This window comes from Schistocerca gregaria, chromosome 8 (assembly GCF_023897955.1).
Source record: "Schistocerca gregaria isolate iqSchGreg1 chromosome 8, iqSchGreg1.2, whole genome shotgun sequence".
Taxonomy (NCBI): domain Eukaryota; kingdom Metazoa; phylum Arthropoda; class Insecta; order Orthoptera; family Acrididae; genus Schistocerca; species Schistocerca gregaria.
Window position 1 is genome coordinate 293,746,021 of NC_064927.1, and position 15,609 is coordinate 293,761,629.

General features: G+C 37.7%; 1 protein-coding gene across 2 annotated transcripts in view; it reads right to left on the reverse strand.

Moving 5' to 3' along the window:
• LOC126284505 (rabankyrin-5) overlaps positions 1 to 15,609 on the reverse strand; it is a 499,589-nt gene that overhangs the window by 19,383 nt on the left and 464,597 nt on the right. Inside the window, exon 21 of one of the 2 annotated variants that reach the window (XM_049983482.1) lies at positions 4,324 to 4,462. The exons of the other annotated variant lie outside the window; for it this stretch is intronic. Coding sequence (XP_049839439.1) covers positions 4,324 to 4,462 — 139 coding nt within the window. The remainder of the gene's footprint in view (positions 1 to 4,323; positions 4,463 to 15,609) is intronic. 2 annotated transcript variants of the gene reach the window in all.

Consider the following 15,609-nt stretch of genomic DNA (forward strand, 5'->3'; position numbering starts at 1 on the left):
CTCTCCACAAATCCGCAATAATTTTCTTCATGGCTAGTTTGCAGATGTAAACCAAACAAAGCAAATTGCAAATATTGTATTTCTTAGGCCTATGGCAGTTAAATTATTACAAATGTGATATTGCACTTTACAGAAATAAAAATTTTACTCACAGAAGATGAAACATTGGTGTTGAAACAAGTCTTGGTAAATATAAATATAAACTAATTGTGTTTGCATATGGCTGATTCCCAAAACAACCAGTTCTGTAGCTCATTAATCACATTTAATACTATAGCAAAATATGAGCTACAGGATTAATAATGGAGCTTCTGTTACCAACAATATTATGAAAAGGACAGACTTCTAATCACTGTAAAGATGAACGTTGAGTAGCAGACAGCCACAAAAAATATTACAGATTGCGATTTCAGCCAAAGGCTTCTACACACACACACACACACACACACACACACACACACACACACACACAAAAGCAGTCATGCCTCACACACACACAACAGCTACCTCTGGCTGCTCTGGCCCAACCATAATTTGAGTGTGTGTATGTGTGTGTGTTTTTTTTTTTTCCTTTCTGAAGAGTTCTTTGGCCAAATGGTCATGCATGTTTTTTTATTGTTCCTGTCTGCAACTCAACATGTCATCTTTTACAGTGAGAAGCAATCTATTCTCCTATAACACTGTTGATATTCTAACCTGGAGGTTAATTTACAATATCTGAGGTTATCTAGAATCTTCAATGAAACAACCTCAGCAGGCACAGGCACAATGCCAATGTGCTGCATTGTCCAGTACACAGATATTAAAGCTTTCTTCCACGTGTGCTTGAAACCAAAGAAAAAATGCTTTGTTTCAGAAATAAATTGAACATTGACATTTACAAGGTTTCCAATGCATGTAATGAACCTAACTTTTACGCTTCACAAAAAGCTACAGAACGTGCATTTGTATTGTATGTATTATTGTAAGATCTTTACCAATAACTTCAGTTTGCTTCACAAACCCTTATTTCAGTAAAGACCCAAACAGTCATGCAACAGTCATCAGTTAATTACAAGCTTCATGTATTCTCACAATCTTGCAGCAGTAAACTAATCAACATACCGTATTAACCCAATTTTTTTCCTTACTTCATCATAAAAAAATTACGGGTTTATCTTACACTCACAGATTAAAATGTTGCTGTGGAGATTATCATTTTTATGTTGTGTAATTCATTAATATAAGTGTTGTCTTACATTTACAGGTGCAGCTTTGGCAACTGAGGTCACACCTAGTTCAATTTGAAGCACTACGTAGGATGAATATCAGGAGATGGGGTGGGAAGGGGGGGAGGGGGTTTGAACAGCCAATTTCTTTGGTCTGCCAACCGTGGGAATGAGTCGCACATCTTGACTCTTTATGAGCCTCTATCACATTGGAAGTACAGTTTGCCTGAATCCATTTGTAGTCATAAATGAAATCAAACAATTAATATACATGCCTGCAGAAGACAAATTAATGCTATCAAAAATATGCTCACTTAAACTGGCACAACAAATGAAACATGAGCTTCAATGATAGCACTAAAGCTGGTGCTGCTCTATAGTACTGTTTGATATGAGTTGTGGCAATTTAGCATTAGGGAGCCAAGAGGATAATGTATTATTGTCATTAGTTCACTTGTATTGCTGGCACTGGGAGAACAATAAATTGTAGCAAGTGATAATAAATGGATATTCAGCCAAGGGTTTTGAGAAATATGGATATATGAGTTCACTGTTCACCACTGGTTCACAAAGACCATACAAAGCTAATTTTTCTGAAGTTAAGAAAAAATATTATTGGTGTGTCATATAGAGACTAAGCTGAAAAAAGTCAAATTTTCAGGAGACCAAGGCAGAGTAGTTTTCATGATACAGAGCAGCAAGTTGTTCAGTACATGCAAGAGAAATGCACTGAAGACTTCCCAATTACTCAAGAAATTAATTCAAATGAATGTGCTGGAGATAAATAAGAATTTTCCATTTGCGTGTGTCATGGAATTCACAGCAAGCGCTGACTGATGCATGACAAAGAAGAAGAAGAAGAAGAAGAAGAAGAAGAAGAAGAAGAAGAAGACAGTGGGAACAGTGTAAGGTACATGGGTTTATGAATGGCAGTCTAAAATACTCATGTTAGATTTTTTTTCCTGTACTGTAAGTTTGTAGCTGATTAACCCATTCTACAGATTTTATTATTATTTTTTTATTATGAGCCAGAAAGAAACTTGTTAAATGTGTTCCTAGAAATATCATTCGTTTTAAATTGATTTATTTCATTCTACAAATGTACCTTGTTTAGTATTGTTAGTCTTTTAAAATGAAATTGTAATTTGTCTCTGATTCATAATTTTCTCTTATTGTAAGTTGATTATAATATTTATACAAATGTAATTGTGAGTTGTATTGTGGGTGAACTTAGGATGTATTTTTATGGCAAGAACACAAAACCTTTAGGAATAGTGATCTTCTTCCTTTAATATGTAAAAGAAGTCTCATAGCAACAACAAAAACTTCATAGAGTAAAAGCATGGAGAATAAAAGAAACTCTTAGGAGCAAAGAAATTCACAATACAGAACCAAGCACCACCATAGAAGAGGAGAGGAAAAACAGTTCTGATTTTTTTACTTTAACAAGTGGTCCCATATCGCTGTATAACAACACACAACAAATTTTTTGGGATCAATAAAAATCAAATCAAAATGCCTCAAAGATGTTGCTATAAACAGGGCTGGTAATGAAAAATCCAGAACAACATTAGCATTGGATACATACGCAATTTGTCACAAGATAACAATACCTAAAGAAAAACTGTCTGCTGGACTTATCCTGAAAGCCAAGAAGAGGGGTGGATGACAAATGAACTGATGCGAAATTGGTTGAAGACTGTTTGGAAAATAATACCACATTCTTTGCTTAAAAGAAGGAAAATATTGATGTTGGATTTCAGGAGAGACATACCCAGAAACTTAAGGATCTAATAGCAATGAACAACAAGGACTTGTTAATAATTCTTGCTCCTTGATCTCTCAACTTCAAGTAAGGGATATTGTTGTAAACAGACCTTTTAAGGTTCATCTGTGACAGCTTTACAGTAAGTGGGCTTCCTCAAGGAGACCAATCGCTTACTTTTGAGAGGAGGGAGTTAAAGAAATCACCAACATCTATACTGGGCCAGTGGATCTTTCCTGCCTGGTGCAGAACCTCAAGTAAATCAAATATGAAACACTGCAAAAAATTGTGTGTTTCCAGTGCAATGGATGTCTCAGAGGATGACATACTATGGGAAGTGTGACAGGAAGAATGAAATTGCAGTCGGCTTACAAGTAAAAATGGAAGAAGATAAAAATTCATGTAAACCATTTATTTTTGTTTATTTTATTTCACCCTGTATAATATTGTTGACAAGCAATAAATTGTGTAAATTTAGAATAGGTACAGCACTGACTTTTTTTACTTTATAATTTTGATTACTGAGAATATGTTAAAAATAAAATTCCTCAAGTAACCTCATAAAAAGAAGTGGGGGTGGGGAGGGAGTCATTTTATATTCTGAGTAGTCTTATAGTAGGGTAATTGCTATGTTCAGCAGCCTACACAAAACACTGCTCACATAAAAAAATCTCAAGCACTCTGCAAATAATAGCTTTACCTAATTTTGGAGGATTCAAACCTATTTTACTACATCATTATAATGTACATTCAAATCAGATACACTTTTAGAATTTATCACCCCTGCAGCAACACATTACTCTTTACTAAATTTACTTCCTACATGCTAAAATTCAATAAAATAAAAATTTACTAGTGTTTGTTTTCCCAAAGGATTCATTATACAATTTGTGCAACAGCTGCATCACAATCATAACCAAAAACAGTTTTAATTTGTAACATTCAGCTATTTTGCTGCTGTGATGCAACTGAACATAAAATTTGAGAAATAGCTGTGTGAACAGGACTGGAAGAAGGGAAGAACCTGGATGGGGAAGAGATTACTGAGTGTTCATCGCATTCATCTACTTTATTATATAAAAGATGGTGGTATCTACAACAATACATAATTATGACAATACAAGACAGCACAAAAGCAGTACATAAACCAAACAGCCTAAATGAAGAAATCTATTCGGCAGTTGGACATGTTGCTAGTAGAAAAAAGCCATGTCTAACAACAGGAAATGAATGTGGATCTGATATTGTACCTCTCCAGCTCACTTCAGTTACCAAGAATTATTTTACCTCAATTCAGTGTTAATAAGTTTTATAAACCGAGCAGTAACAAGTGAGATAGAACTTCCATACCTATGAAGAAGCTCCTTTGTTGAACCTTGGGAGTCGAAAATTGTAACACCATCCTTGTTCATAGTGCCAAGGCTAGCCCCAAATCTCACCAGAGTATGGCATAAATTCCCGTTGCCTTCCATGTATGCCAAAAGAAGAGCTAAAATATGGAAAGTACAAACATTTATGAAAACTGATAAAATATGCTACACTTGTAAACTGGTAACGATAAACAGTCGCAAATTCGACAACTTAAGTTTTAAAAGAAAAGCCCACTCCACTTTAGTTACTCTAAAAATTACCTATGTTGCAAAAATAAGCATAATATTAATTGTGATGATGATGATCTTGATGACTAATTAGTGTAATTTCCTGACATATAAAACATTTACCTTCCTTACTAAGCTTTTTGTATAATAAGCAATATTGTTAACTGAAAATTAAATGTACAAAAGAAGGTTAATAAGTGGTGGATGAAGCACCAGAGTGATTGCTGCCAACTTCTTCACTGTCTGGCATCCTGAGAGAAATGACAGTAACCACATTATTGGACATTTTTTAAGAAACAGTGTCTGTGATTGACTGCAACAGTAATTGGCATTGTTTCTGAAAAGGTCATACTGCAGTATGTGCCGATTATCACAATATCCAGTGTCAGTCATTGCTGAAATCTGTGCTCACGCACACCCCAATGGCACCTGTACAAGTTATAGTTGCAACATCATCTCTCAGAGGGTGACTCTGATCAACGGGTGGAGCTTGCAGAATGGGCTCTGGGTCAGTGTAACACGAATCCAAACTTCAAACATCATGTGTTATTCGGTGATGAAGATAATTTTTACGTGGAAGGAGAAATAAACAAAAAACAAACAAAATCATCGTTACTGGTCAGACGCAAACCCACTGTGGGTGGATGCCTGCAAAGGTGCTGGTGGTGAAAAAGTGATGGTTTGGTGTATCATTTGGAACAAAAGAAGCATGAGTCTTTTGTTTATTGGTGGAACCTTGAACTATGAGAGATATCTTAACATGCTCTGTGATTATGAGCATCCAACACTGTTGAATCTGCAGGGTGATTCCCCAGCCTCCTAACAAGATGGGGCACCTCCCTACCACATTGCTGAAGTCACACAGTTTCTGGATGAGCTATTTTGAGGTCACTGGATAGGCAGGAGAGGTCCTATATAATGGCCACAGCCCCCCATCTTATATCTCTTGAGTTATCTGGGTGACATCTGAAATCAATTGTGTATGAGGTAAAAATCAACAACGTAGCCCATCTTTGCCAGCCTATTGAGGAGGTGTGTGCCTCTGTTGAACCACAGATCCTGCAATGTGTGCAACAGGACTGGCAAAGAAGTCTTCGAATGTGTGTCCAGTACAGAGGGGTCATACTGAGCATATGCTGCACCATCTAGTCTGACAAGTGTCCTAAACTTTTACAGGTTATAACTCCTATACAAATAAATATACCTTAAAACCGATTTCACATGTGTATCCTGAGAAAGAAGCAGTTCAAAATGATGTGCCACCTGCTCTCCTTCCCATCTGAAACACATAACCCAAATCCGACATGGCAGATTTCAAGATGGCCACCACAGTCATAGCTCCTATTAGTTGCACCTCCACCTACAGACACCCTGTTCCAGAGGCCATTATGATACCTCACACTGTTCGACTTTTAAAGGGGTGTATCCAGACTTCTGCCACACCCTGTACTTTTAGTACTTGAGACAGCCACTGTGGGACTGATGTGGTCATGTGACTAGCTACAGCCACACACTAGTTCAAAGTAATTCACATTATTATTTCTCAGTGCAAATGGGAAGGGTGATCACAGCTGTTAATACCTTGGGGTATACATAAAATACAGTTCAGCTCCTGTTAAGAAATACTACTGGTTACATTCACTGAACATCTTCAGGTGACTCATTATAATGTAACAGAGAGATCCACTAGTAAAGGGAGCCATCAAAATAAGAACATTCAAAAAATGCTACACTAAAATACTCACAAATATCTAGGACCTTGCTGAGAGCTTTGTTACACATAAATTTAGCTTCAGTAGCATGTGGTTTTATGCCAAGCATTTTGATAGAATGATAACACGTATAAATGCCACTGCAGTTCATGCACATAACAGAGAACCGAGGTGGAATCATAATGCCACTCCACAGGTTACAAACAGTGTACAGACGATTTGACACAGATCTTAGCAATGAATACAGTATCTCAATTTGCAAGTACTTGTAAACTAAGATAGTACACAGCACAAGAGAGCAAATTCAATCTGTCTAGTACAGAATAAATTATGAACAAGAAATAAAGAAACAATATACCAGTGCTTAAAATGTCTTGTAAAGACAACACTGTCAGTATTAAAAGGTTCAGAAGGATGTAGTTTGTAGTAGTTACTTGGAGATGAAGAGGCTTGCACAGGATAGAGTAGCACGGAGAGCTGCATCAAACCAGTCTTTGGACTGAAGACCCCAACAACAAGGAAGTATTAAACTAAATATGTTACTGTGGACATGAAAGGCAACCCTTTTATCTAAGCTATTTAATATGAAAACAGTCAACTGATATAAACAGAGGAAAGTGAACTTACAGTAATTAGTGCAAAATATAGTATCATGTGTTATGTGAACCATATCATATTGTGTTACGTATTGTGTAGGCATGCAAAGTAAGATCACAACAGTAATAAGTACCTAGAAGCCAATCAGAGGTGTGAAATAAGAACCTGAGTGATTGGAAGTACTTTTGTTCCGGTGTCATTTTGAGGTTTTACATCACAAACATCAAACACCTATTAACATAGTTCTATTGTAATTAAACATTAATACAAACAAATAATAGAAAAATTGCAGTCATACCAATCAGAGGTGCAGAATTGTATGTACAATGTCAAAGAACAACAGAGTTGTACAATAAATACGAGGGTTATCCGGAAACTAATGTTACAAGGCATGTAGCTTTAGCACAGAATAACCATGGGGAAGTTGGTACCACTGCTGTGTAGCAAAAAGCCAGCAGAAGGCATGAGCATTCCCAGCAATTAGTAGTTCATCAATTAGCGTTGTGACTGTTAGAAATGAGGATACTCATTCCGGCTCCCATGAAGTGCATGATGTAATTCACTACCAAAATGCTAAGGGCATGAATACCACTGCTTCTTCATGAAATTGTTTCAGTTTATGGAGAGGATGTAATGTCAAGGGAGCATGTAAGAAAATGAGTACAAAATTTCAGTTTTGGAAGCATGGAAAATCACGATTAAGACAGAAATGGAAGGCTGTCAGTTGTGACTGATGATTTGGTGCAGAAAATTGAAGATCATCATCTCTCTGATCGCTGTTTACAATTGACAACCTGCATGCAGTTAGTTAATATATTTCTTGAACTGTTGTTCATGAAATCTTAACTGACTGATTAAATTATCGCAAGTTGTGTGTGCGGTGGGTGCCCAAGATTCTTATGAAAGCACACAAAATGAGCAGAATCAGTGCCACTCATGAATTTCTTGACAATTTTGAAATTGAAGGCAATGTTTTTCTCAATTATATAGTGACAGGTGGTGAAACTTGGGCTTGTCACCATACTCTGGAGAGCTAACGACAATCAGTGCACTGGTGCCATAATCATTCTCCTTCAGCCAAAAAATTCAGAACTCAGCAAACAGTGAAGAAAATCATGGTGTCAGTGTTTTAGTACATGTAAGAGGTTCTACTCAATGATTTTTTTTCGAAAGAGGTGAAACAATAAATGCTAGCTATTGCAAGACCACAATGAAACTTTGGAAAGCCATTAAAAAAAAAAAAAAATGTCACAGGATGCTAACCGGAGTATGTCTCCTTCAAGACAACATGCGTCCGCACACTGCTCATGTAACACAAGAGTTGTTGACATCATGTGGTTGGGATGCTTGAAGCCACTCCTCTCACAGCCCTCTTGCACCTAGTAACTTCATCTGTTCACTAAATTGAAGGAACACCCTCATGGAAAACACTTTTCTGATAATGACGAGGTGAAAATTGGAGTGAAGAACTGGCTGAAAAGGGCAGTGACAGATGTCTATGACACTGGAATCAAAAACCGCATTGCACAGATGACATATTGGATTGAGGTAAATAGAGATTATGGGGGAAAATAATGCTAGACTTAGACTGCAAAACCTGTAAATTTTATTAAAATAAATGCATTTTTTGTACTTCAAAAAATTTTACTAACCTTATTTTCTGGATTAGCCTTGTACATTACAGCCTTCAATAAATAACAGTATAATGGGACTGAATACAGTAGTGTTGGACATGATACAAGTACTAAACCTTACTGAGGATCTTTTATTTGTCATTAAATATCCTGTAACATAATTTTGTTTGTACGCTTTGGCATTTCTGTAAGTTTGTGCATATTTCAAATTATTTTAATACACTGAATATGTTGTTGTTGTTGTCTTCAGTCCTGAGACTGGTTTGATGCAGCTCTCCATGCTACTCTATCCTGTGCAAGCTGCTTCATCTCCCAGTACCTACTGCAACCTACATCCTTCTGAATCTGCTTAGTGTACTCATCTCTCGGTCTCCCTCTACGATTTTTACCCTCCACGCTGCCCGCCAATGCTAAATTTGTGATCCCTTGATGCCTCAAAACATGTCCTACCAACCGATCCCTTCTTCTAGTCAAGTTGTGCCACAAACTTCTCTTCTCCCCAATCCTATTCAATAGCTCCTCATTAGTTACGTGATCTATCCACCTTATCTTCAGTATTCTTCTGTAGCACCACATTTCGAAAGCTTCTATTCTCTTCTTGTCCAAACTAGTTATCGTCCATGTTTCACTTCCATACATGGCTACACTCCAAACAAATACTTTCGGAAACAACTTCCTGATACATAAATCTATATTCGATGTTAACAAATTTCTCTTCTTCAGAAACGCTTTCCTTGCCATTGCCAGTCTACATTTTATATCCTCTCTACTTCGACCATCATCAGTTATTTTACTTCCTAAATAGCAAAACTCCTTTACTACTTTAAGTGTCTCATTTCCTAATCTAATTCCCTCAGCATCACCCGATTTAATTTGACTACAATCCATTATCCTCGTTTTGCTTTTGTTAATGTTCATCTTATATCCTCCTTTCAAGACACTGTCCATTCCGTTCAACTGCTCTTCCAAGTCCTTTGCCGTCTCTGACAGAATTACAATGTCATCGGCGAACCTCAAAGTTTTTACTTCGTCTCCATGAATTTTAATACCTACTCCAAATTTTTCTTTTGTTTCCCTTACTGCTTGCTCAATATACAGATTGAATAACATCGGGGAGAGGCTACAACCCTGTCTCACTCCTTTCCCAACCACTGCTTCCCTTTCATGCCCCTCGACTCTTATGACTGCCATCTGGTTTCTGTACAAATTATAAATAGCCTTTCGCTCCCTGTATTTTATCCCTGCCACCTTTAGAATTTGAAAAAGAGTATTCCAGTCAACATTGTCAAAAGCTTTCTCTAAGTCTACAAATGCTAGAAACGTAGGTTTGCCTTTTCTTAATCTTTCTTCTAAGATAAGTCGTAAGGTCAGTATTGCCTCACGTGTTCCAACATTTCGACGGAATCCAAACTGATCCTCCCCGAGGTCTGCATCTACCAGCTTTTCCATTCGTCTGCAAAGAATTCGCGTTAGTATTTTGCAGCCGTGGCTTATTAAACTGATAGTTCGGTAATTTTCACATCTGTCAGCACCTGCTTTCTTTGGGATTGGAATTATTATATTCTTCTTGAAGTCTGAGGGTATTTCGCTTGTCTCATACATCTTGCTTACCAGCTGGTAGAGTTTTGTCAGGACTGGTTGTCCCAAGGCCGTCAGTAGTTCTAATGGAATGTTGTCTACTCCGGGGGCCTTGTTTCAACTCAGGTCTTTCAGTGTTCTGTCAAACTCTTCACGCAGTATCGTATCTCCCATTTCGTCTTCATCTACATCCTCTTCCATTTCCATAATATTGTCCTCAAGTACATCGCCCTTGTATAAACCTTCTATATACTCCTTCCAACTTTCTGCCTTCCCTTCTTTGCTTAGAACTGGGGTGCCATCTGAGCTCTTGATATTCATACATGTGGTTCTCTTCTCTCCAAAGGTCTCTTTAATTTTCCTGTAGGCAGTATCTATCTTACCCCTAGTGAGATAAGCTTCTACATCCTTACATTTGTCCTCTAGCCATCCCTGTTTGGCCATTTTGCACTTCCTGTCGATCTCATTTTTGAGACGTTTGTGTTCCTTTTTGCCTGCTTCATTTACTGCATTTTTATATTTTCTCCTTTCATCACAACCTCTGAATATAATAAATTCATCACAACCTCTGAATATAATAGAGGGAAACATTCCACATGGGAAAAATATATCTAAAAACAAAGATGATGTGACTTACCAAACGAAAGCGCTGGCAGGCTGATAGACACACAAAAGCGCTATCAGCCTGCCAGCACTTTCGTTTCGTAAGTCACATCATCTTTGTTTTTGGATATATTTTAATACATTCACAGACTTGCCCTTTCCAGTTTTATGTAGAATGGTATGGCTGGCCTCTGTACTATTACCATTAAGATCTTCCTCTCTCAGGTGTGCACAAAGAGATGAGTTATTTTCATTCAAATTAGCATGTTCAATATACCTTACATTAAACCTCCATCTCTTCTCGCCTCAATATCATCATTCACAATCAGTGCATTTGATCCTATGTATCCTAGAGTGGCCCTAGGGGCAAATTATCTGTGTTTCACACAAGCTGCATATTCAGTGTAATATCTATGAGAAAACTAATGTTGACCTCAGTCTTGCAGAAGGCATATGATAATTTGTCTGACACATCAACTATGTAAAGTATAATGGTAAACTGTTTTGCTTTTATGGGCCTTAATTTCTTCAAACATTGTTTTTTTTCCTCTCTAAAGATAGTAAATGGATTTTCTTCTCATAAATTTTATCAAATAACTCAGAACCACATTCATTGTATCTTCTTTAAAACCTTCAGTTTTTTTTTTCTTTTTTATCATCTGCCACAGCCCCGAATGAAACCTTTTTACGTACAAAAGCAACTACTAGTACCATTTGAACTTCACCCTCCCCTCTACAATCTGTCCAAAAAATTCTTACCTCAGAACTATTACAGACCAAATCATTAACTTCCTTCAATCAAATTACAATGTAATTAAAATACAATAAAGTGACAGAGGTGATGCCAGACAGCATGACTCAGTGTAACAGTGTGCACCTCTGAAGACTGTTCAATGCAGATCAGGATGATATGTCAGGAACAAAACAGTTTCATGGACAACAATCATATGGTCCTGAAGATTCGGCAGCTGTGGGTATTGTCTGCTATAAGTACAGAATAAACCATCTACTTCTGCTTTACTATGCAGCAGATACAAATTTTGATGGGCCGCTAATGATATACATTGTAAACCATATTTAAGGAAATCCAAACTTTACGTATTGGTTAAAAAACACCAATGTGCTCATGTTTCAAAAATAACGGCAATCTTAATAAGACAAGCATCTAGCTATTAGAAGGGGGTACAAGGGGAAAGGGGGGGGGGGGATTGAAAATGTAAGATCAATCAATACTGTTGGGCCTGGTGCTCTAGTGATAAAGCACGCACCTGGAAAGCAAAACGTTGTCTGCCAGAAATGACACACTGTTTTGATTCCGTGTTAAACTGTAATTCCCTTTTCTCCAGCTGGATAACTGAGGTAGGTTAGGGACGTGTAAGTTGCTGATGTTACAACCAATTGAGGGACTTGCACCAGTCAATTGAGCCACATGAAACAACAACAAAAAGAACAACAATTGTTATTATTATCAGATGATGCTATGGGAATTACATTAGAATGAGTCACAAAGTAGTAGATAGGTTTTGCTGTTTGGGAAGTGAAGTAATGGATGATCATTGAAGTAGATGGGATATAAAATGTAGACTGGTAATGGCAAGGAAAGTGTTTCTGAAGAACAGCAATTTTTTAACACTGAATATGGATTTTAAGACATAGGAAGCTTTTCCTGAAGGTATTTGTCTTGAGTGTAGCCATGTATGGAAGTGAAACATGGAATATAAACGGTTTAAACAAAAAAAGAATAGAAGCTTTTGAAATTTTAAGCTACAGAAAATGTTAAAGATTAGATGGTTCAATAATGTAAATAATGAGGAGGTGCTGAATAGAATTGAGGAGACAAGAAAATTGTGGCACAATTTGACTAAAAGAAGGGATCAGTTGATAGGACAGATTCTGAGAAATGAAGGGATTGCCAATTTAGTATTGGAGGAAAAAGGGGGAAGAGTAGTGGAAGGGGGTTTAAAATTGCAGTGGGAGACCAAGAGATGAATTCAGTAAGGAAAGGATGTAGGGTGCAGCAGTCATTTGGAGATGAAGAGGCTTGCACAGGATAGAGTACTACAGGGAGCTGCGCAAAACAAGCCTCTGGATTGAAGACCACAACCATGACAACAACAACAATAATAATAATAATAATAATAATAAGTGTTTTGGGCAGTTATGAAAATATACATCTCTCCAAGGTCCTCTTTTAAGAAGAATGGAGAGTGCACTATTAATAATCCCCCCCTCCCCCCTTCTCTCTCTCTCTCTCTCTCTCTCTCTCTCTCTCTCTCCCCCCCCCTTTCTCACCCTTCCCACCCTCCCTCTAACACTCCCTCCCTACACCTCTCTGGCATAAACACAATAATATTGCCAAGACCACTGAATCTTCAATTCCTTTTCCCCCATTGTATGTATACTCAAACAGAAAACGGAACTATCCATCTGAGTAAGTAACCCTAGAGGTAATTTAATAATTTACTTACTGTTAATATACAGAATGAGTGGCAGATGAGGAAAGCTTTTTAATTTTTGGAAAACAAACACTTTATAGAAGCTCATAGTAATTCTGATTCATAAAAAAAGCATGATTTCTTCCTATCCTTCTAAATTATGTCCAGTTATGCTGTATTCAAATTGTAAGTTACTGCTGCAGCTGTTATAGTTATCATATACATTACAAACTTTGTAACAATACCAAGGACTCAAAACGGCACTTAAGAAAGTAGGAGGAAACTGAAAACAAATATAAAGTTTCAAATAATTTTGTCTCGGATATTAATTTTGGCACTCCTGAAAGTAGACACGTGATTGCAATAAGCAGTATCTGTAATTCTATTTCCCCTTCTGGGTAATCCCAAGCACAATGCAGATAATGGTTTGAAGAATGAGAGATTTTGTCTGTCTTCTTTGCATTCCTGCGTATTGGATTGATATATCTGCCTGTATATGTGCAGATGGATTTTTTTTTTTTTTTTTGGGGGGGGGGGGGGGGGTTAAGGGCACTCAACTACTGAGGTCATTAGTGCCAAGTCACAATTGTAAGAGCACATAGAATCTAGTAAAACTCCAGGGGGGGGGGGGGAGGGGGGAACACCAGAAAGTTCTTACAAAGATGCAGATACAATAAGTGAAAGATTTAGATGTCTTTGGACAAGCCAGTCAAAGTAATGAAACGAAGAACACGAGCAGCTCCTCGAGCGTCATCAGCTAAAATGTCCTGTAAAGTAGATGGCAGAGACAGGACAACATGAGATTGACTAAAACGGGGACACGACAATAAAACACGGCGCACTGTCAATGCATGACCACAAGGGCACTGCGGGGCTGGGTGGAAATCTCTGTGTGTGTGTGTGTGTGTGTGTGTGTGTGTGTGCGCGTGTGGAAGGGGGGGGGGGGGGGCGTGTGCGAGCGAGTGTATACCTGTTCTTATTTCCCCCTAAGGTAAGTCTTTCCACTCCTGGGATTGGAATGACTCCTTACCCTCTCCCTTAAAAACCACATCCTTTTGTCTTTCCCTCTCCTTCCCTCTTTCCTGATGAAACAACCTTGGGTTGCGAAAGCTTGAAATTTGTGTGTGTGTGTGTGTGTGTGTGTTGTGTGTTTTTTATTGTGACTATCTACCAGCACTTTCTCGTTTGGTAAGTCACAGTATCTTTGTTTTTAGATATATTTTCCCCACGTGGAATGATTCTTTCTATTATATTTGGATTATTAATTTAGATAGATGCAGTGAGAAACAAGAGCTTACATCTTTATAGTTGAGGTATGTATAATATCTGGTTTTAGAAAGTTTAAACATATCTCTGCGTAATCTTAGTTGCAGCATGAGTAGCACCTAGGAAATATTCTTTTCAAACCTCCAAAAGTAAAATTACTATGAGCTATCTTATCACCCCCATAATTTAGCCATTAAAATTTGTAGCACTGGCTAAAATGCGTAGCTTTGATGAATGAAATAGTGAAGACAGCAGAGGATCTAGTAGGTAAAAAGACGAGGGCTGCTGGAAATCCTAGGGTAACAGAAGAAATAATGAATTTAATTGATGAAAGGAGAAAATATAAAAACGTAGTAAATGAAGCAGGCAAAAGGGAATACAAACGTCTCAAAAATGAGATGGACAGGAAGTGCAGAATGGCTAACCAGGGATGGCTAGAGGACAAATGTAAGGATGTAGAGGCTTATCTCACTAGGGGTAAGATAGATACTGCCTACAGGAAAATTAAAGATACCTTTGGAGAAAAGAGAGCCACTTGTATGAATATCAAGAACTCAGATGGAAACCCAGTTCTAAGAAAAGAAGGGAAAGCAGAAAGATGGAAGGAGTATATAGAGGTTCTATACAAGGGCGATGTACTTGAGGACAATATTATGGAAATGGAAGAGGATGTAGAAGAAGATGAAATGGGAGATACAATATTGCGTGAAGAGTTTGACAGAGCACTGAAAGACCTGAGTCGAAACAAGGCCCCAGGAGTAGACAACATTCAATTGGAACTACTGACGGCCTTGGGAGAGCCAGTCCTGACAAAACTCTACCATCTGGTGAGCAAGATGTGTGAGACAGGCGAAATAACCTCAGACTTCCAGAAGAATATAATAATTCCAACCCCAAAGAAAGCAGGTGTTGACAGATGTGAAAAATACTGAACTATCAGTTTAATAAGTCACGGCTGCAAAATACTAACACGCATTCTTTACAGACAAATGGAAAAACTGGTAGAAGCCGACCTCGGCGAAGATCAGTTTGGATTCCGCAGACATGTTGGAACACGTGAGGCAATACTGACCCTACGACTTATCCTAGAAAATACATTAAGGAAAGGCAAACCTACATTTCTAGCATTTGCAGACTTAGAGAAAGCCTTTGACAATGTTAACTGGAATACTCTCTTTCAAATTCTGAAGGTGGCAGGGGTAAAATACAGGGA